We start from the raw sequence: 22890 nt of genomic DNA on the forward strand, positions 1-22890 counted from the left end.
TCTGTAATCTGAGCTGCACGTAGATTCTGAACAGAGCGAATTTCCATTTAAGAACTCGAGTTTAATACCAAATTAATGATTGAAATGATAAGAAATAAACAGTGACGCACCAACACATTGATTGATAGGCACTGATGTGTGATCGATTGTGTGTGTTATTATATTCCTTTACTTGAGCGTTCACACACAATTAAAACAAAAGACAAATCAATGCCATGCTTAGATTAACACTTTCTTTGTCTCTTCTGGAATTTGGCCATCAAAATGGAAGAGTGAACGGTTAGTGTCTAATGGTCTATTAGTCCCGTAGTTTGAGGTAAAACAGGCTCAGTCTTCCACTCCATCGTGTTAGAAAAAGAATTGAGGTATGCACCATGCCGAGGCATACCAGTTATCTATGCTACAATAGCAAATAAATGATGTTATGCTCCTTTAATTTTTAGGTCTGCGCTCAGCTTGACTGCATTGCTCTTTGTTGAATTTTCATGCGATAAGGTTTGGGAGTGAGAGTGACCCCATAGACTGGGGTGAAGTCTGGCTCTCCTGCGTCATCAGGCCAGATGAACATAAACCTTCTGAGCAGAGTCACCGTGATGATGAAGAGCTCCATACGAGCCAAACCCTCACCAAGACACATGCGAGGACCTGTAGAGTAAATATTGGAGAAATGATTCACAGCAGTTTCAGTGTACTCACCATGTGCAATATGTGACTACATACCTGCAGAAAAAGGCATAAAGGCCTCTGGCTTGACAAACTCGCCCTGGTCATTGAGGAAGTTTTCAGGATTGAATTTATGAGGAAATTTCCACTGGCCTTCCTCATGGAGCACCGAGGTCAGGTTTGGGATGATAATTGTACCCTGGGAAACAAAAGAAACCAAATCATGTGACGAATAAGCGGTATAGAAGATGGATGGCTACAGATAATAAGAATTACTCAAGAAACAAAGTCACATCAAAATAATTTAAGAATTACTATAATAATAAATGCCCTAGACCTTAAATAGTACAGTCACGTTGTTATTTTTCATGAAATAATTTCCACTTCAATGTATCAACCACAACTTCATGAAACTTTGTGGTGGAGTCTTTAAATAAAGGTGTTGATACAGAAATTTATTTATTACTTTTTGTCCTTTTGGGTCATTGGGTAGTTGCTCCTTACCCCATAATTCAAATGGTACAAAATCAGTGGTCCAAACATCATGCACACAGTCATGACTTCATGAAACTTTGCAGAAGGGCTGCACATGATAAAGACAGCATTGTACTGTGGACCTGAAAGTAACCTTATACGAAATGAATTGGCAAACAAAAACTATACAACACTTTTTCAATTTGTTGCACTTTTCATCTAACATCTTCCGATGTGTACCAGGAAGTGATCTCCTTATATATGGCCAAACAAATCCAAACAATTGTGGTGCTTCAAGATATTGTCCCCTTTTGTTCACAGTTCACCCAGTGGAGGTCTGCGCTCATGAAGTTAAACAGTCACTTTGTGGTGTCCTGTCTCTTACCTTAGGAATAGAATATCCCATCAGCTCTGTGTTTTTTGTAGTACAGTGAAAGACACTCAGTGGCACAGTGTTCGCTACTCTCTGAACTTCATGGATTACAGCCTGTAAAAAAAAAAAAAAAAAAAGTTATATATACAGTATATACACACACACACATATGTTTATGTACATATATATATATATATATATATATATATATATATACAGTACATATGTACATTTTCTCAAACTATAAAGAGGAGAGCAAAAAAAGAAGACTCAAAGGCTAAAATTTTACACGATGTATAGTCTGTGATAAACGCTGCATTGAATTTTCTGTGTGCCTTGGCTCTGCTTTTTCGATTATTATATTTTGCTAGGCCTGTTTTAGAGGCAGACGTCATACTACCATAACTTGGATAAATAAAAGTTAAAATCATTTGTATCATTATTGCATATAAAGAACTTTTTTTTACTGATGTTGTTATTATGGAAAAATTTACCTGCACGTATGGCATATTGTTTCTGTCATCAAAAGACACTTTATCCTTCCCTTTTAACACCTCATCAATCTCCTGTTGGCAACGCTCTAACAGATATAGCAGAAAAACAGGTGTGAGTGGAGAGAAAAAATTGTAAAAAGTGAAAGTTCACTAAATGCACCTGAAAAACAATTCCATCACAAAAAACATGAATGGGATTGAGTGTGTGGTAAAATGAGGACGCTGGGAAGTGAAAAAAAGGTTACAGCCTACCATACGTTCAAGGTTTTCTGTTCAGTTGCATCCATCCATCCATTTTCTGAGCCGCTTCTCCTCACTAGGGTCGCGGGCGTGCTGGAGCAGCGACTCTACTCTGAGATCCTCCCGGATGACCGAGCTTCTCACCCTATCTCTAAGGGAGAGCACGGACACCCTGCGGAGGAAACTCATTTCGGCCACTTGTATTCGGGATCTTGTTCTTTTGGTCACGACCCACAGCTTGTGACCATAGGTGAGGGTAGGAACGTAGATCAGAAAGAAAATTGAGAGTTTCGCCTTTCGGCTTAGCTCCTTCTTTACCACAACGGATCGATACGAAGTCCGCATCACTGCAGAAGCTGCACCGATCCGCCTGTCGATCTCCTGTTCCATTCTTCCCTCACTCATGAACGTGACCCCAAGATACTTGAACTCCTCCACTTGGGGCAGGATCTCATCCCCGACCTGGAGAGGGCATGCCACCCTTTTCTGACTGAGGATAATGATCTTAGATTTGGAGGTGCTGATTCTCATCCCAGCCGCTTCACACTCGGCTGTGAACTGCTCCAGTGAGAGTTAGAGGTCACGGCTTGATGAAGCCAACAGAACCACATCAACTGCAAAAAGCAGAGATGCAATACTGAGGCCACCAAACCGGGCCCCCTCTAAGCCTTGGCTGCGCCTAGAAATTCTGTTCATAAAAGTTATGAACAGAATCGGTGACAAAGAGCAGCCTTGGCGGAGTCCAACCCTCACCAGGAACGAGTCCGACTTACTGCCGGATATGCGGACCAAACTCTGACTCCGGTCGTACAGGGACCGAACAGCCCGTATCAGGGGGTTCTCCCCAAGGACACAGGACTCCCCAAGGGACACGGTCGAACGCCTTCTCCAAGTCCACAAAACACATGTAGACTGGTTGGGCGAACTCCCATGCACCCTCGAGGACCCTACCGAGGGTGTAGAGGTGGTCCACTCTTCCACGGCCAGGACGAAAACCACACCGCTCCTCCTGAATCTGAGATTCGACTTCCCGATGGACCCTCCACTCTAGCACCCCTGAATAGACCTTACCAGGGAAGCTGAGGAGTGTGATCCCCCTGTAGTTGGAACACAACCTCCGGTCCCCCTTCTTAAAAAGGAGGACCACCACCCCAGTCTGCCAATCCAGAGGCACTGTCCCCGATGTCCACGCGATGTTGCAGAGGCGTGTCAACCAGGACAGCCCTACAACATCCAGAGCCTTTAGGAACTCCAGACGAATCTCATCCACCCCCGGGGCCCTGCCACCGAGGAGCTTTTTAACTACCTCGGTGACCTCAAACCCAGAGATAGGAGACCCCGCCTCAGAGAACCCACACTCTGCTTGCTCATGGGAAGGTGTGTTGGTGTCGAATTGAGGAGGTCTTCGAAGTATTCTCTCCACCGACTCACAACATCCCGAGTCGAGGTCAGCAGCGCCCCATCCCCACTATACACAGCGTTGGTGGTGCACTGCTTTCCTCTCCTGAGACGCCGGATGATGGACCAGAATTTCCTCGAAGCCGTCCGGAAGTCTTTCTCCATGGCCTCACTGAACTCCTCCCATACCCGAGTTTTTGCTTCAGCGACCACCAGAGCTGCATTCCGCTTGGCCAGCCAGTACCCATCATCTGCCTCAGGAGTCCCACAGGCCAAAAAGGCCCGATAGGAGTCCTTCAGCTTGACGGCATCCCTCACCCTTGGTGTCCACCAACGGGTTCGGGGATTGCCGCCACGACAGGCACCGGTCGGCCGCCTCAGCAATGGAGGCGTGGAACATGGTCCACTTGGACTCGATGTCCCCTGCCTCCCCCGGAACATGAGCAAAGTTCTCTCAGAGGTGGGAGTTGAAACTCCTTCTGACAGGGGATTCTGCCAGACGTTCCCAGCAGACCCTCACAATACGTTTGGGCCTGCCATGTCGGACTGGCATCTTACCCCACCATCGGAGCCAACTCACTACCAGGTGGTGATCAGTTGACAGCTCCACCCCTCTCTTCACCCGAGTGTCCGAGACATGCAGCCGCAAAGTCCGATGACACGACCACAAAGTCGATCATCGAACTGCGACCTAGGGTGTCCTGGTGCCAAGTGCACGTGTGGACACCCTTATGCTTGAACATGGTGTCCAATAACAGAACACCGCTCGGGTTCTGATCGGGGGGGGCCGTTCCTCCCAATCACGCCCTTGCAGGTCTCACTGTCATTGCCCACGTGAGCATTGAAGTCCCCCAGCAGAACGATGGAGTCCCCAGCGGGAGCGCTCTCCAGCACCCCTTCCAAGGACTCCAAAAAGGGTGGGTACTCTGAACTGCTGTTTGGTGCATAGGCACAAACAACAGTCAGGACCCACCCCCCCACCCGAAGGTGGAGGGAGACTACCCTCTCGTCCATCGGGGTGAACCCCAACGTACAGGCGCCAAGCCGGGGGGCAATAAGTATATCCACACCTGCTGGGCGCCTCTCACCGTGGGCAACTCCAGAGTGGAAGAGAGTCCAACCCCTCTCGAGAGGACTGGTACCAGAGCCCAAGCTGTGTGTGGAGGCGAGTCCGACTATATCGAGTCGGAACTTCTCAACCTCACACACCAGCTCGGGCTCCTTCCCTGCCAGAGAGGTGATATTCCACGTCCCTAGAGCCAGCTTCTGTAGCCGGGGATTGGATCGCCAAGGTCCCCGCCTTCGGCCACCGCCCAGCTCACACTGCACCCGACCCCTATGGCCCCTCCCACAGGTGGTGAGCCCATGGGAAGGGGGACGCACGTTACCCTTTCAGGCTGTGCCCGGCCGGGCCCCATGAGTGCAGGCCCGGCCACCAGGCGCTCGCCTTCGAGCCCTACCACCAGGCCTGGCTCCAGTGGGGGGCCCCGGTGACCCGCGTCCGGGCATGGGAAAACGGAGTCCATTGTTTGTCGTCATCCTTAGGGGTCTTTGAACCGTGCTTTGTCTGGTCCCTCACCTAGGACCTGTTTGTCATGGGTGACCCTGCCAGGGGCATAAAGCCCCAGACAACTTAGCTCTTAGGATCACTGGGACACACAAACCCCTCCACCACGACAAGGTGACGGCTCAAGGAGGAGTGAGAGAAAACAATGATTTGTAATCCATGAATCCTTGTTTTAATCATTATTGTATTTATTGTACAAATTCTAATACTTGAAGGGATTTCACAGCAGATATGTAGAGAAACAGATCACACGTACACATGCAGGCATGCAATTCAGTGCACCCCTGAGCTGAGATTGTCTGCCTTGTTCAAGTGCACCTTGATCTCTGCAACAGAATTGATTTTGTCCACAGCGGGATTCGTGACCCTCTGGTTTCAAAGCGCAAGTCAATGCGGATGAGCTACTGATGGTCCATTGATATTGTTTTCAATATCAACAATAATCTAGACAAGGTAAGTTTATCCTGGCTGACTTGGGAAAGGTTGCTAATCACTAGTCAATCACAGGACTGACACATGGACAGACAACCACTCACACTCGTCTTCAATTAACCTAACATAACCCAACAGGTCCTGCTGTCTTTTAAAAATAAAAGGTAAAACAAGTTACAGCTTATTTTTTGTAACAGATTTATTAGTATTTGGTCCTTTTATGATGATTTTGTACCATCAGATTTTTATGAGTAGAAGAAAATGTTAATAATAAAAAGGTGTAGTGGTACACTCGCCTGACTTTGGTGCGGGCAGCGTAGGTTCAGTTACCACTCAGTGAATGTGAGTGTGAATGGTTGTTCGTGTCTATATGTGCCCTGTGACTGACCGGCGACCAGTTCAGGGTGTCGTCCGCCTTTCGCCCGAAGTCAGCTGGGATAGGCTCCAGCACCCCACGACCCTAACCAGGATAAGCAGTGTTGAAAATTGATAAATGGATGGATGGATGAGGGCAGCAGAACAGTGGTGAGGTGTGCTATAGGTGTGACAGATGAATTTAAGGTGGAGGTGGGACTGCATCAGGGATCAGCCCTGAGCCCCTTCCTGTTCGCAGTGGTGATGGATAGTCTGACAGGTGAGGTTTGACTGGAATCCCCGTGGACCATGATGTTTGCAGATGACATTGTGATCTGCAGTGAAAGCAGGAGCAGGTAGAGGAACAGTTAGAAAGATGGAGGCATGCACTGGAAAGGAGAGGAATGAAGATTTGCTGAAGTAAAAAAGAATATATGTGCATGAATGAGAGGGATAAATGGGGAAGAGTGAGGCTACAGGGAGAAGAGATAGCAAGGGTGGAGGACTTTAAATACTTGGGGTCAACAGTCCAGAGCAACGGTGAGTGTGGTAAGGAAGTGAAGAAATGGGTCCAAGCAGGTTGGAACGGGTGGAGGAAGGTGTCAGGTGTGTTATGTGACAGAAGAGTCTCTGCTAGGATGATGGGCAAAGTTTATAAAACAGTGGTGAGGCCAGCCATGATGTACGGATTAGAGACAGTGGCACTGAAGAGACAACAGGAAGCAGATCTGGAGGTGGCGGAAATGAAGATGTTGAGGTTCGGTCTCGGAGTGACCAGGTTGGATAAAATTAGAAATTAGCTCATCAGAGGGACAGCCAAGGTTCGATGTTTTGGAGACAAAGTTAGAGAGAGCAGACTTCAATGGTTTGGACACGCCCAGGGGAGAGAGAGTGAGTATATTGGTAGAATGGTGATGAGGATGGAGCTGCCAGGCAAGAGAGCTAGATGAAGACCAAAGAGAAGGTTGATAGATGTCGTGAGGGAAGACTTGAGGGCAGTTGGTGTTCGAGAGGAGGATGCAGGAGATAGGCTTACATGGAAAGGGATGACACACTGTGACGACCCCTAACGGGACAAGCCGAAAGGAAAAGAAGAAGATGGTAGTCAGATTCTATTGTGTGAGAGCATTTGAAAGTTATCCATAATGGGCTTCTTCTAAAGATAAATTGTGAATGAACCTTCTCAGATGTAGGTGCCGTATCTGCTTCAGTAATATGCACCACTAAGTTTAATTCCCTTACAGGAATAATACTATAGAAATACCATATAATTACGAGCAAACATACCTTGTACGTGTGGATGAGTCATAAGATAAAGGAAAGCAGTCAGAAGGGTGTTGGAGGTGGTGTCTGTCCCAGCAAAGTGAATATCTAGCGCGTACATTGTTAGCTGTTCCTCTGAAAATGGGGAACCATCATCATCACGTCTCTAAAAAAGAGAATGACTGTTTTTATTAAAAAGGGGGGGGGAACCAAAAAATCCATACAAGATTAAAAAACAACACTATCTTTAAGAAACAATTCACCATGCTCATTATCTAATAGTCATTAACACCTTATCCAGTTCATCCAGATAGCAGTCAAGAAAGTCTCGTGGTTCTCCAGGGACTCTGGTCCTCTTGTGCTCAGCCAACAAACCCTTTGCAAGTTTTTGACATATCTAAAGAATAAGATTAGAAAGCAAATGTATTCATTGTATTTTCACTAAAAACAAGGATTAATATGCTGTAAAAAAACACAAAAAAAACCCCACTAAAATCAATCCATCCATGATGAAACTCTGACTGCAACGGACAATCAAAACTGCTCAAAGGATTGTCGGTACCCCCCTACCCACCATTGAGGACTTGCATGCTGCCAGAACTAAGACAAGGGCGTGCAAAATCCTCTCGGACCGTCTGCACCCCGGTCACCAGCTCTTCCAGCTCCTTCCCTCAGGTAGGCGCTACCGATCAATGCAAACTAGAACTAGTACACATTCCAACAGCTTCTTCCCTCTTGCGATCAACTTCTTAAACACCTAACCTATAATTCCATTACAACAAGCTGGCAATTTTTTGACTTGAGTTCGTTGTCACATTTCTGTGGGGCCAATTATGTATTACTCGTGCACTCACTGTAGTTGTCTCACCATGCTTCACTATTTGCATATACTGGCCACTCATGCCAGAGTAGCATCTGCTCCATTTGCACACTGATTGAGGAGTATCTGTAACATTTGCACAACCAACATTGTCCCAGATTATCGCACTACTCGTCACTTTAAACCGCATACACTCCTTGAAGTCTCAGCGCCCCTTGCACAATGCTCATTGCACTGGACTATTGCAATATTAGTCATTCGAACTGCTCTAAGTGCTAGAGGACTCTGCATCTTTTTGCACAATTGTTTTATGTCAATGTCTTTATGTCCCCAAAGTGTTCTGTAAATTGACTGTCTGTTGTACTAGAGCGGCTCCAACTACCGGAGACAAATTCCTTGAGTGTTTTGGACATACTTGGCAAATAAAGATGATTCTGATTCTGATCTGAACCACTTATCCTTATCTTTAACATTACATACAAAGCCATATACCATACCTTGACATTCTCAAAAGACTTCATGAAGGGCAATGGAAGACCACGAATCATCGGCAAGGAGTCATACAGCTGTAATAAGGATAAATCAGAAAATATTCATTTGTAACCACTGTCTCCCATCCATCCATCCATCCATCCATTTTCTGAGCCGCTACTCTTCACTAGGATCGCGAGCGTGCTGGAGCCTATCCCAGCTGTCATCGGGCAGGAGGCGGGGTACACCCTGAACTGGTTGCCAGCCAATCGCAGGGCACATACAAACAAACAACCATTCGCACTCACATTCACACCTACGGGAAATTTAGAGTCTCCAATGAATGCATGTTTTTGGGATGTGGGAGGAAACCAGAGTGCCCGGAGAAAACCCACACAGGCACGGGGAGAACATGCAAACTCCACACAGGCGGGACCGGGGATTGAACCCAGGTCCTCAGAACTGTGAGGCTGACGCTCTAACCAGTCGTCCACCGTGCCGCTCACTGTCTCCCAATATACACATATATACACCAAATATATTGTATCCTGTTTAAATAATTAATTGGCTTAGTTGGAAAATATTCAATACAAATTTGTAAACAATGAATTAAATGGGGCGGCACGGTGGCCGACTGGTTAGAGCGTCAGCCTCACAGTTCTGAGAACCCGGGTTCAATCCCCGACTGTGTGGAGTTTGCATGTTCTCCCCGTGCCTGCGTGGGTTTTCTCCGGGCACTCCGGTTTCCTCCCACATCCCAAAAACATGCATAAATTGGAGACTCTAAATTGCCCGTAGGTGTGCATGTGAGTGCGAATGGTTGTTTGTGTGTATGTGCCCTGCGATTGGCTGGCAACCAGTTCAGGGTGTACCCTGCCTCCTGCCTGATGACAGCTGGGATAGGCTCCAGCACGCCTGCGACCCTAGTGAGGATAAGCGGCTCAGAAAATGGATGGATGGATGGATGAATTACATGGAAAACTGTATCATTTTATCAAATTGGTAAAAGAAGTATTTATTTATAATTGTATACAATGTTGTATATTTGTTTCTGAGCATTATTGCCATAGAAACTATTGACTCACCATAGCCCAGGGTCCATTTGCCAACTTGGCATTCTCAGTGAAACATTGAACAATCACTTTGATGAAGTCGTCATTATAATCGTAGCGTTTACCAAACAGAATCTGGCAGATTATGTTAGAGGATGCATTATGGAACATAAATTGGGGACTCAAGGTACTGCCTGTAGAAGATTAGAAGTGAAAAATAATGCTACAGAGAAATGAAATCTTTCACAAAGAAATCCAGACTGGCAACAAAGACAAAGAAATGAAATGGAATGTATTATTTTCATAGTTTAAAAAACATAAAATCAAGTGTTCATTGAAAATGTATGATCCACACACCTATGCACTTTTCCAGTGTTTTCATGATGAATTCAATTTCTCCCAGAATCCTCTTCTCCATTGACTGCTTCCCGAGACCAAAATTCCTCAAAGTCATAAGAGCAAATCGACGATGTTCCTTCCAAGAAGAACCATAGTCAGCCAGGATGACTCCTGCAACACGTGTGGTTAATACGGCGGTACTATAACTGTCAAGAGCTAATACTCTACCAGTTCATGAGCCATTAGTTCATAATCCCAAAACAAGTAAACATTTTAACTTCAGGATTGGATCCCTTATTGTACTGTCCCATTACTAAATTAATTGGAGCAACAGGGAGTGTGTTATAGACTGAAGCCACTTAAAAATGAGCAACGAGCAGATTTGATCTCACTGATAGTTAACTTATCGTTATTGACTCTCCCTCAAGACCAGGGGGTCAACGCTACAACAACTACAATTACTGCTACTACTGCTACTACTAAAAACAATAACAAAAGTTTCTTTACCTTTTCTGTCTGTGGTATCATTAACGTAAAGGTCTTGGGGTCGTCCAGCGAAGTCAATCGCTTTGGACACTAAAGCCTCTTTCATGGCGTGTAATCCATTAACAATAACAGCAGGTTTAGGACCCAGGTACAAGCTGTAGACATTTCCATATGCCTTCCTCAGCTAAGAAAACAAGAACACAAGATAGAATGTTAGTTAAATACAAAAATACAGTATATCAACTAATATTAACTTAACTATTAACTTGACTTAAAGAGCTCAACTGCTGTAAACCAGGTCCACAACTCTCGTCTTCTCTGTTTGTATACTTTAGAACAGTGGTTCTTAACCCGGGTTTGATCGAAGCCCAGGGGTTCGGTGAGGCAGTCGCTGGGGTTCAATGGAGGACTTGACGCACACCGTTTTTTTTTTCAATGCCGTGTTCATGCCGTGCTTCAAGGTGGGCGTTCACCATTGCGGCGCTGCGTCTCGAGTTGAAATGCTTTGTTCTTTTTAAACTATTTTTATTTAACAAAATTTCAACGATACACTTGAGTTGAGTAGCATTGTCGTGGCGTCAGACAGCGCATCCAATAATTAAAAAAAGAGCCCCAAAAATGTACTCTTACCTATGAACCCTTTTCGAGGATTGTAGAAATAACATAAAGAAAAGGAACACATTTTGTTGTGAATTTTCACAACGAAGTCTGTTCCTCTGACATGAGAGTGGCACTTACCAAGGCGAATGGCAACAGTAAAATTCACATTCACTTAGAGTAAATTTTGATCGAATTGAAATCCCGGCTCCGGTTTCCTCCCACATCCCAAAAGCATGCATGGGAGGTTGACCAAAGACTCTAAATTGCCCGTCGGTGTGAATGTGAGTGCGAATGGTTGTTTGTTTGTATGTGCCCTGCGATTGGCTGGCGACCGGTTCAGGGTGTACCCCACCTGTCGTCCGACGATAGATGGTATCGTCTCCAGCACGCCCGCAACCCTAGTGAGGATAAATGGTACAGAAAGTGGACGGACGGATGAATTTTTGGCTAGTTTTTTTGTGTGAAAGTCAAGTTTTGTTGGTTTTGTTCTTTTAACACAATGACTGTGTGCAACTGATGCGTAGTTCATTTTGTGCATGACCTGGATGACTGAGAATCAACACAGACAATAAAATATATACCTGTTTTGAGTTTGAAATCAATGATATTTTCCATCCATCCATCCATTTTCTGTACCGCTAATCCTCACTTGGGTCTGGGGCATGCTGGAGCCTATCCCAGCTATCTTCGGGCGAGAGGCTGGTTACACCCTGAACTGGTCGCCAGCCAATCACAGGGCACATGGGAACAAACAGCCATTCACACTCACATTCACACCTATGGACAATTTAGAGTCTTCAATTAACCTACCATGCATGTTTTTTTTCCCCCACATCCCAAAAACATGCATTAATTGGAGACTCTAAATTGCCCGTAGGTGTGACTGTGAGTGTGAATGGTTGTCTGTTTGTATGTGCCCTGCGATTGGCTGGCAACTAGTTCAGGGTGTACCCCACCTCCTACCTGATGACAGCTGGGATAGGCTCCAGCACGCCCGCGACCCTAGTGAGGATAAGCGGCTCAGAAAATGGATGGATGGAAATTAGGAAGGGTTCTGTGAACTCCAGATGAAACTGGCGGGGTTCCGTACCTCCAACAAGGAGGAACCACTGCTTTAGAAAAACAGACAGACGAATATTTGAAGAGGATCCGAAATGAGGCATCATTCCATAAGAGTATGTAATTGGTCATGTTTATATGATTTGGATGAGTGTGATCTTTAAGGTAAATACATCAATGACCGAAACAAGATCCTCAAAAATATACTACACAGAGAGTGGATATAAAAGTCTAGTCTCCCAATTCAAATGGCAGGTTTTTGTGATGAATGTAAAAAATGAGACCAAGATATATCATTTCAAAACCTTTCCAGCATAAATGTGACCGCTATCCTGGATAACGCTGTTGGGAAAAATATACATATTTTTGAGAGGGGAAGTAAAACTAATAAACTGTAATAATATTACACAAGTATGCCCAACCGCTTACAGTATAACTGGGAATGTGGCTGTGTTCGGAATAAACCAATCACATTCAAACTCAAAAAGATGGGGTCAGCACACGCCTCACCGTTTAAAGTGCCTCTGATTAACCCCAAATAAAGTTCAGATGTTCAACTAGACCTTTCCTGACATTTATTTTACTATCTAGCAAAAGCCTGAAGGTTTTGTGATAACACTGACTGGTACTTGGAAATGTTCATAATTCCTTCCACCTTGTTTAAGGCCCCAGTTCCATCTAAAGAAAAACAGCAACCAAGCATGATGCTGTCACTATCACCATACAGACGCTTTCCCAAAAATTTGGAATATCATGGAAACGTTTATTTATTTCCATCTTCTTCTTTTCCTTTCGGCTTGTCCCGTTAGGGGTCGCCACAGCGACTTTCCCATGTAAGCCTATCTCCTGCATCCTCCTCTCGAACACCAACTACCATCATGTCTTCCCTCATGACATCCATCAACCTTCTCTTTGGTCTTCCTCTAGCTCTCTTGCCTGGCAGCTCCAATCTCATCATCCTTCTACCAATATACTCACTATTTCTCCTCTGGACGTGTCCAAACCATCGAAGTCTGCTCTCTCTAACTTTGTCTCCAAAACATTGAACCTTGGCTGTCCCTCTGATGAGCTCATTTCTAATTTTATCCAACCTGGTCACTCCGAGAGCGAACCTCAACATCTTCATTTCCGCCACCTCCAACTCTGCTTCCTGTTGTCTCTTCAGTGCCACTGTCTCTAATCCGTACATCATGGCTGGCCTCACCACTGTTTTATAAACTTTGCCCTTCATCCTAGCAGAGACTCTTCTGTCATAACACACCTGACGCCTGACACCTTCCTCCAGCCGTTCCAACCTGCTTGGACCCGTTTCTTCACTTCCTGACCACACTCACCATTGCTCTGGAAGGCTGACCTCAAGTATTTAAAGTCCTCCACCATTGCTATCTCTTCTCCCTGGAGCCTCATTCTTCCCCCACTACCCCTCTCATTCATGCACATATATTCTGTCTTACTTCGGCTAATCTTCATTCCTCTCCTTTCCAGTGCATGCCTCCATTTTTCAAACTGTTCCTCCAGCTGCTCCCTGCTTTCACTGCAGATCACAATGTCATCTGCAAACATCATGGTCCACGGAGATTCCAGTCTAACCTCATCTGTCAGCCTATCCATCACCACTGCAAAAAGGAAGGGGCTCAGGGGTGATCCCTGATGCAGTCCCACATCCACCTTAAATTCATCTGTCACACCGACAGCACACCTCACCGCTGATCTGCTGCCCTCGTACATGTCCTGTATTATTCTAACATACTTCTCTGCCACTCCAGACGTCCGCATGCAGTACCACAGTTCCTCTCTGGGTACTCTGTCATAGGCTTTCTCTAGATCTACAAAGACACAATGTAGCTCCTTCTGACCTTCTCTGTACTTTTCCATCAACATCCTCAAGGCAAATAATGCATCTGTGGTACTCTTTCTAGGCATGAAACCATACTGTTGCTCGCAAATACTCACTTCTGTCCTGAGTCTAGCCTCCACTACTCTTTCCCATAACTTCATTGTGTGGCTCATCAACTTTATTCCTCTATAGTTCCCACAGCTCTGCACATCACCTTTGTTCTTAAAAATGGGCACCAGTACACTTTTCCTCCATTCCTCAGGCATCTTCTCACGCACTAGAATTCTATTGAACAAGTTGGTCAAAAACTCCACAGCCACCTCTCCTAGATGCTTCCATACCTCCACAGGAATGTCATCAGGACCAACTGCCTTTCCATTTTTCATCCTCTTTAATGCCTTTCTAACTTCCCCTTTACTAATCATTGTCACATCCTGGTCCAACACACTTGCCTCTTCTACTCTACATTCTCTCTCATTTTCCTCATTCATCAACTCCTCAAAGTATTATTTCCATCTAGCTAGCAAACTGCTGGCACCAGTCAACATATTTCCATCTCTATCCTTAATCACCCTAACCTGCTGCACATCCTTCCCATCTCTATCCCTCTGTCTGGCCAGCCTGTATAGATCCTTTTCTCCTTCTTTAGTGTCCAACCTGCCATACATGTCATCATATGCCTCTTGTTTGGCCTTTGCCACCTCTACTTTTGCCATGTGTCGCATCCCAATGTATTCCTTTCGCCTCTCCTCGGTCCTCTCAGTGTCCCACTTCTTAGCTAACCCTTTTCCTTGTATGATTTCCTGTACTGTGAGGTTCCACCACCAAGTCTCCTTCTCTCCTTTCCTGCCAGAAGATACACCAAGTACTCTCCTGCCTGCCTCTCTAATCACCTTGGCTGCAGTGGTCCAGTCTTCTGGAAGCTCCTCCCGTCCACCCAGAGCCTGTATCACTTCTTCCCGAAAAGCTGCACAACACTCGTCCTGTCTCAGGTTCCACCACATGGTTCTCTTCTCTGCCTTTGTCTTCCTAATCTTCCTCCCCACCACCAGAGTCATTTTACACACCACCATCCTATGCTGTCTAGCCACACTCTCCTCTACCACTACTTTACAGTTGGTAACCTCCTTCAGATTACATCGTCTGCACAAGATGTAATCCACCTGCGTGCTTCTACCTCCGCTCTTGTAGGTCACCCTATGTTCATGCCTCTTCTGGAAAAAAGTGTTCACGAGAGCCATTTGCATCCTTGTTGCAAAGTCTACCACCATCTGTCCCTCCAAGTTCCTTTCCTGGATGCCGTACTTACCCATCACTTCTTCATCACCCCTATTACCTTCACCAACATGTCCATTACAATCTGCACCAATTACGACTCTCTCTCTGTCTGGGATGCTCAGAACTACTTCGTCGAGCTCCTTCCAGAATTTCTATTTCACCTCTAGGTCGCATCCTTCCTGTGGGGCATAGCCACATTACACATAACACCCTCAATTTCAAGTTTCAGCCTCTTCACTCGATCTGATACTCTTTTCACCTCCAAGACATTCTTAGCCAAATCTTCTTTTAAAATAACCCCGACTCCATTTCTCTCCCCATCTACACCATGGTAAAATAATTTAAACCCTGCCCCTAAACTTCTAGCCTTACTGCCTTTCCACCTGGTCTCCTGGACACACAATATATCAACCTTTCTCCTAATCATAATGTCAACCAACTGCCGAGATTTTCCTGTCACAGTCCCAACATTCAAAATCCCCACATTCAGTTCTAGGCTCTGTGCTTTCCTCTTCTCTTTCTGCCGAAGAACTCGCTTTCCACTTCTTCTTCTTCTTTGACTTCGACCCACTGTAGCTGTAGCTGAATTTCCAACGACGCCCCGCAGGTTGAAGGCGCCATAATTCCAGTCAAAAAGTTAAACATTCGTAGAGTATCGATTCAGAGCCCACAATTTAAACTATTTCATAAACTATGTTTATTTTTACATAATTTGGGTTTCCAGCTCAAAAAACCCCACAAAATCAGGAATTCAAAAAAATAGAATACTGTGAAGAACTCACCATTTACGTCCATGTGGCGTTTGCATGTTCTCCCCGTGCCTGCGTGGGTTTTCTCCGGGCACTCTGGTTCCCTCCCACATCCCAAAAACATGCATTAATTGGAGACTCTAAATTGCCTGTAGGTGTGAATGTGAGTGCGAATGGTTGTCTGTTTGTATGTGCCCTGCGATTGGCTGGCAACCAGTTCAGGGTGTACCCCGCCTCATGCCCGATGATAGCTGGGATAGGCTCCAGCACGCCCGCGACCCTTGTGAGGAGAAGCGGCTCGGAAAATTGATGGATGGATGAATGGATGGATGAAAAGAGGAAGGAAATTAGTGTCACATTAAATCAATCAAAATATGGTACTTTCAAAACGATGTGTTAATCTTCAATACTTGGTTGGACCCCTAAATGCCCAACGCGTTGTCGTCACTTAGGGCTTTAACTGTAGGTAAAACTACGGGACTAAATTTGGGAAATATGCCAACACGTATTGGGCCAGCGTGGCAGATTAGGGCCTATTCCTTCTTCACGGCAGTACAACAAAAAACATGGCCCCAAACAGCCTCTGCCTACGGCAGCGGGCAGACTTGGCGGCAGTGGGTGTGAAGAATCGCTGGGCTAAATATGGCTGCTTACGGACAACAGACTTGGCTATGCTAGACTCCTACAAACATTTTAGGTCAAACCAAAGGCCTATCTTTAGAAGTAGCAAGAAAAGACATAACGCACAAAATCTTATTTAGGATGCACGTTGAGCATCCCAAAAACGCTAAAGGACGATTCTCGACTAGAAGAGCTCCAATATGAGCTAGAAGCCATCAAATGGAATATAATTGGACTTTGTGAAACACGTCAGAAAGATGAAGCTATGTTGACACTCGATAATGGCCATCTATTTTATTACAGAGGATCAGAAAGCGGACGCAAAGGTGGAGTTGGTTTCATTATTAACAAACGTATCACCAATTACGTTACCTGCGTCAAAAGTATTTCCGACAGAATCGCCACATGTACCATCTCTATTAGAAAGCGTTACTCGCTTCAATTGATACAAATATATGCGCCAACCATCAGCCACAACGACGATGAGGTGGAAGCGTTTTACGAAGATTTATCCCGTCTTTATAGTCAATCAAAGCACAAATTTCAAATAGTCATAGGTGACTTTACCGCCAGGATTGGCCTCTACCCGGGGAAGAAATCAACTGGATCCCACGGAATTTGATCAAGAGACGAAAGAGGAGAACGCTTAAAAGAATTTGCTGAACAAGAAGGCTTATACTTTATCATTTCCTTCTTTAACAAGAAATGGAACAGAAAGTGGACATGGAAAAGCCCTAAAGGTAACGCTAGCATCATAGACTACTTCCTGTCTAATGACAAAGGGGTATTTACGGATTGCACTGCCCTAAACAAATTTGACACTGGAAGTGATTGGTTCGGGTCAAAGTGCAAATCAACTCCCAACTTGAACGAAAGAAAGTTCTAAAGAGCAAGCTTACCAATCCAAACTTAATTCAAGAAAGAAGCGATGACTTTCAAATATGTTCGGCTAATTGCTTTAAAGCTCTTCTAATGCTGGAAGACACAGATTTGTCAATATACAACGACGAAATTGTAAACGGCATTGCTCAAACTGCACACAAAGTCGCACCATCAACGAGAAAGACGACAACATCCAGAATATCTAAAGCTACTTTCGACTTAATGAAAAAGAGATGAAAAATGAAGAAAAGGGGCAGCCTTATCAACAAAATAGAGTATGTTGAATTGTGCAAGACGATTCGGAAAAAGATACGAGAAAAATTGAGAACTTACAATGCTGGGTTTGTTCAGAAACCGCTTGAAGCTGGAAATGGAATAAAAAACATTAAACGCGCATTAATTCGCCACAAGAAAATGTGAAAAAAAAAAACCAAAAAATAATTTTTTATTATTTATACCAAATAAATAATAAAATATTTTTTATTATTTATAACAAATTTATTTTTGGTTTGAAAAATTTTGAAAATGGAAGATGAAACGATATGTTACAGACGCCAAGAAATCATATAACGAGTTAAAGAATTTTATACAAACCTATACAATGACCCTCAACGAATGATTACTGGAAAGCTTGAAGCAGACCCAGTTCCATGTATCCTGAATGAAGTGGTTGAAAAAGCTATTCGTTCACTTAAGGCCCGAAAGCTTGTGGTCAGGATGAAATTTCAGATGAAATGCTTAAAGCAGGAGGCAACAGAATTAATAAGATCCTTGTAAAACTATTTCAACACTGGTTGGACTTGCAAGAAGTACCGACGACATGGAAAGACGCAGAAATCATTTTGCTACATAAATCAGGCAATAAAATGGACCTGAGAAATTATCGCCCAATAAGCCCGCTCTCAATGATTTATAATCGCTGCAAAGATTTTGGACAAACAAATTGGAATCAAATTTAATGAAGCACAGCCGATAGAACAAGCGGGTTTTCGTAGCGTTTTTAATACTATGGACCACATACGGACAGGTCAACAAATAATCGGACGACACAATGAGTACGAAATGCCTCTATGTGGAGCCTTCATCGACTACGAAAAAGCATTTGACTCAGTCACCACCACTTCGATACTACAGGCGCTGGTAAATCAAGGGATAGATATATATATCCACATTCTACAATCAGTCTACAACGATTCTTCTGGTTCAATACAAATTTATGATGAAAGAGTGCAAATAAGTCCAGGAAAAGGCGTCAGGCAAGGCGACACACTGTCTCCAAAGTTATTTACAGCTTGCCTTGAATAAATATTTAAAAAGCTCAATTGGGAAAAAGAAGGACTAAAAATTAACGGCACTTATTTGAGCCATCTTCGTTTTGCAGACATCATTTCATTCTCCTATGATGCTGAACAACTACAGCATCGTATTCAGGAATTAGACATAGAAAGCCGTCGCTCAGGTCTCAAAATGAACAAAAACAAAACTAAGGTCATGTTCAACAATCGTTACTCTCCAAAAAAAGATGTCAAAATGGACGACTATGTCCTAGACTACATCTATTTAGGCCAACTTGTAATAATGGATGGAAATACAAGCACTGAAGTTGGACACCGCATAAAAGCTTGCCTGGCAGGCTTATGGAAGGCTTAGTGTTATATTCAAGAACAATCTTCCCATTTGCTTGAAAAGAAAAGTTTCCGATCAGTGTATTTTACCAGTCCTTACTTATGGTAGTGAAACTTGGACTACGAATGCCAAAGTTATACAAAGGCTACGTGTTACAACAGCGTGGCTTCGTAGTAAAAGAGTACGGTTACTAGACTGTCCTGCCTGCAGTCCAGACCTGTCTCCCATTGAAAATGCGTGGCGCATTATGAAGCGTAAAATACGAGAATGGAGACCACAGACTGTTGAACAGCTGAAGCTGTACATCAAGCAAGAATGGGAAATAATTCCACCTACAAAGCTTCAACAATTAGTGTCCTCAGTTCCCAAACGTTTATTGAATGTTGTTAAAAGAAAAGGTGATGTAACACAGTGGTAAACATGACCCTGTCCCAGCTTTTTTGGAACGTGTTGCAGCCATAAAATTCTAAGTTAATGATTATTTGCTAAAAACAATAAATTTGATCAGTTTGAACATTAAATATCTTTTCTTTGTAGTTTATTAAATTAAATATAGGTTGAACATGATTTCCAAATCATTGTATTCTGTTTTTATTCATGTTTAACACAACATCCCAACGTCATTGGAATTGGGGTTGTGCAAACTGCCGTAGTAGTTGGAAATGTGAAGAAGAGGCCTTCATCCTGTAGTGGATAGAAAATCGCTGATGATGATGATGACTTGGTTGGGAATCCCTTTGCTTTAATCACTGCCTCGATGCGCCGTGGCATTGAAGCAATCAGCCTGTGGCATTGCCTGGGCGTTATGGAAGCCCAGATTTCCTTTATGCTTGGTAGCAGTTCTTCTTTGTTTTTGTGTCTGGTCCCCCTCATTTTCCTCTTGATAATACCCCATCGATTCTCAGTGGGGTTTAGATCCGGAGAGATGGCTGGCCAGTCAAGCACTGTGCTAGCATGAGCATCAAACAAGGTTTTGGTGCTTCTGGCAGTATGGGCAGGGGCTAGGTCCTGTGGGAAGATGAAATCTGCATCTCCATACAGATCCTCAGCAGATGGAATCATGTAGTCCTCTAAAACCTGCTGGTAGACTGTTGCGGTGAGCTTGGATTTAAGACAGCAGAGTTTACCAACACCTGCACTGGACATTGCACCCCAAATCATGGCTGACTGTGGATATTTCACACTGGACCTCATGCAACTTTGGTTCTGTTCTTCACCCGTCTTCATCCAAACCCTTGGACCTTGATTCCCGAATGAATGGCACACTTTACTTTCCTCGGAAAAGAGGACCTCGAACCACTGGACGACAGTCCAGTTCTCCTTTGCCTAGTTGAGACGCTTCCTACGTTGGCTCAGGCTCAGAAGTGGCTTGACCTGAGGAACCTAATAGTTGTCGCCCATCTCCCAGATGCGTCTGAATGTGGTGGTTTTTGAAGCTGTGACTCCCACCTCATTCCACTCTTGAATCTTCTCTGTTTGATAATCCGCTGGAGCTCACAGACATCTCTTTTGCTGGTGCATCTTCTCCTGCCACATTTTGTCCTTCCACGAAACCTTCCATTGATATGCTTGGACACAGCACTCTGTGAACAGCCAGCCTCCTTAGCTATGAACTTCTGTGGCTTACCCATCCCATGGAGGGTATCAATGATGGTCTTCTGGCCAGCTGTCAAGTCTGCAGTCTTCCCCATATTGAACCCAACTGAGACAATTGAACCAAATTGAAGCAATTTAATGACACCTGGGAAAACCTGTGCAGGTGCTTTGAGTTTAGTAGATGATTAGTGTGTGACACTCACTTTAAAACATTTATAGCCTGCAAAATATGGGCTGATTTCTTCATTCAGTATTCAATTTTTTTTTAATTTTAATTTTAATTTTTTTGAATGCCTGATTTTGTGGATTTTATGAGCTGGAAGCCCAAATTATGTAAAATGAACAATAAATAGTTGAAAGTATTTAAATTGTGGTTTAATTTTTTAAATGAAATTATGGAAATAAATAATATAATTTTCCATGATATTCAAATGTATTTGGAAAGGGTCCTGTACATTTTGTAATCGTGTTTTTCTTTTTGTTGTTACTGTAGTTCACGACTTACCGGCCACATATTCCTTGTGTGTTTGTTTCAGCATGTATTGTAATACAAATCGGTCCAACAGTTTAATAGGGTCTCCCTCTACTCAAGTTACATCGTGTGTAAGAAATATACTGTATCAACAATTTATGATATTTGCCAATAAATGTACTTGCTAAATAAACTGGATAACATCACTGGCAAAGTTATTGACTCGAAAACATGTAAATACAATCTACTAAATCTGATAGTTAAATACAAAATATTTAGCCACGGTGGGCTTTGATGTTGTGGAATTATGATCATTTAGGTATTTTTGTTGATCGTTTAAAAAGTATTATATAATTTCTGTGTTGTAGCTTCATTTCCTCTTGTCTATTTTTTTCTTTAGTCATGACAGGTGTGTGAACAATTCAGGTCAAGGCCAAAGTGTAGCCTTGGCTTCTATTAGTGTGGTTAAAGGGTACGGCTTTCAACTATGTACAGAAAATAGCAGTCTATCGTTCTGCAACCATATGAAAACAGCAGAGTTGTGTGAAACTAAAAAAATACTTGTTCTTATTTTATTGTATATAATGACTGCACATGTAGTGATGAAAAAGATAAAAATAAACTAAATTTGTCAAGCTTAATGGTTTTATATTGCAATGCGTTCTTAAGAATTGAACAATTATATGTTTTCAAATATAATAAAATGTATTGCATAAATGACAATTTAAAGTATTCCTGTTTTTCCGTACCCGCTCAAAGTCTTGCAAGGGGTTCTCCAAGCTCAGGCTCAAGAGGTTCCCCAGGATTGGCAGGATAGTGGGTCCTGGTGGAAAATTCTTCGGCCTTCGGCACATGAAACTAAAAAGGATAAAGAAAAGACAAAGTGGTAGGAGGATTATGGTCAACATGTTTGAGAAGCGTGGACAGACCTAAACAACTCCAATGGTTTAAAACGTTTGCGCAACTCTTCGACCTGCCCTTTGTCATCGTGTACTTTGGTTTTCTGAGTAAAAGGGGAGGGTGAAGAACTACAGTGGATATAAAAGTCTATACCCCTGTTCAAATGCCAGGTTTTTGTTATTTACAAAAATGAGACCCAAGATAAAGAATTTAAAAACTTTTTCCATCATTAATAACCTATAACATGTACAACTCAATTTAAAACAACATTATTTTCAAGGGGAAGTTAAAAAAAAACAACCTGAAATGATGTGGTCGCACAAGTGTGCACACTCCCATATAAATGGGATGTGACTTCAGAATCACATTCAAACTGACGTTCAATGGGGTCCTCACACACCTGCAGGCCCAAATGAAGCTCAGATGTTCTGGTTTGCATTTCCTAACACTTTTGTACTCACATCTAGCAGAAGCCTGAACGTTTTTGGGTGGCCTAACACTGAGTGCTATTTGTTCGTAATTCCTTCCACCTTCACTAAGGTCCCGGTTTCCGCTGAAGATAAACAGCCCCAAAGTATGATGCCACCGTGCGTCACTGTATATGTGGTGTTAATTTGACAATGAGCAGTGTTGTGTTTGCAGCAAACATACCTTTTGAAAATATGGCCAAATAGATCAACCTTGGTTTTACTGGACAGTGACATGTTTTCCCAGATGTGTTAGGGAGATATTGTTATGGTTCAGAGAAACCAAGGTTGAGGTTTTTGGCCAATCAAGTGGTGCAGGCGAGCCACACTGGCTGAAAATTACGGAGGCAAGGGTCCCTCACTCTGCTTCTATAAAT

The 22890-nt window shown here is 43.7% G+C and overlaps 1 protein-coding gene across 1 annotated transcript; it reads right to left on the reverse strand.

The window, feature by feature from the left end:
• Positions 1-451: 451 nt before the first annotated feature.
• On the reverse strand, positions 452-22054 carry LOC133402559 (cytochrome P450 2F2-like). The gene is made up of 11 exons (XM_061676465.1): positions 21896-22054; positions 10448-10610; positions 9959-10111; positions 9635-9795; positions 8576-8644; positions 7551-7655; positions 7283-7424; positions 2005-2090; positions 1523-1624; positions 721-862; positions 452-645 (listed from the first exon to the last, which is right to left on the reverse strand). Exons 1-11 carry the CDS (start codon positions 22052-22054, stop codon positions 452-454), a joined length of 1476 nt encoding a protein of 491 aa, XP_061532449.1.
• Positions 22055-22890: the final 836 nt, after the last annotated feature.

The sequence above is a fragment of the Phycodurus eques genome, chromosome 5 (assembly GCF_024500275.1).
Source record: "Phycodurus eques isolate BA_2022a chromosome 5, UOR_Pequ_1.1, whole genome shotgun sequence".
Classification (NCBI taxonomy): Eukaryota; Metazoa; Chordata; class Actinopteri; order Syngnathiformes; family Syngnathidae; genus Phycodurus; species Phycodurus eques.

Excerpts from the sequence above, each read along its gene's own strand:
- LOC133402559 (XM_061676465.1), bottom strand. The coding sequence starts at position 22,054 with ATGTTGACCATAATCCTCCTACCACTTTGTCTTTTCTTTATCCTTTTT. Across the intron at positions 8,645-9,634 it reads CAAATGGACCCTGGGCTATG|CTGTATGACTCCTTGCCGAT; the intron begins GTGAGTCAATAG and ends TCCTTATTACAG. Across the intron at positions 863-1,522 it reads TGGGATATTCTATTCCTAAG|GGTACAATTATCATCCCAAA; the intron begins GTAAGAGACAGG and ends TTTGTTTCCCAG.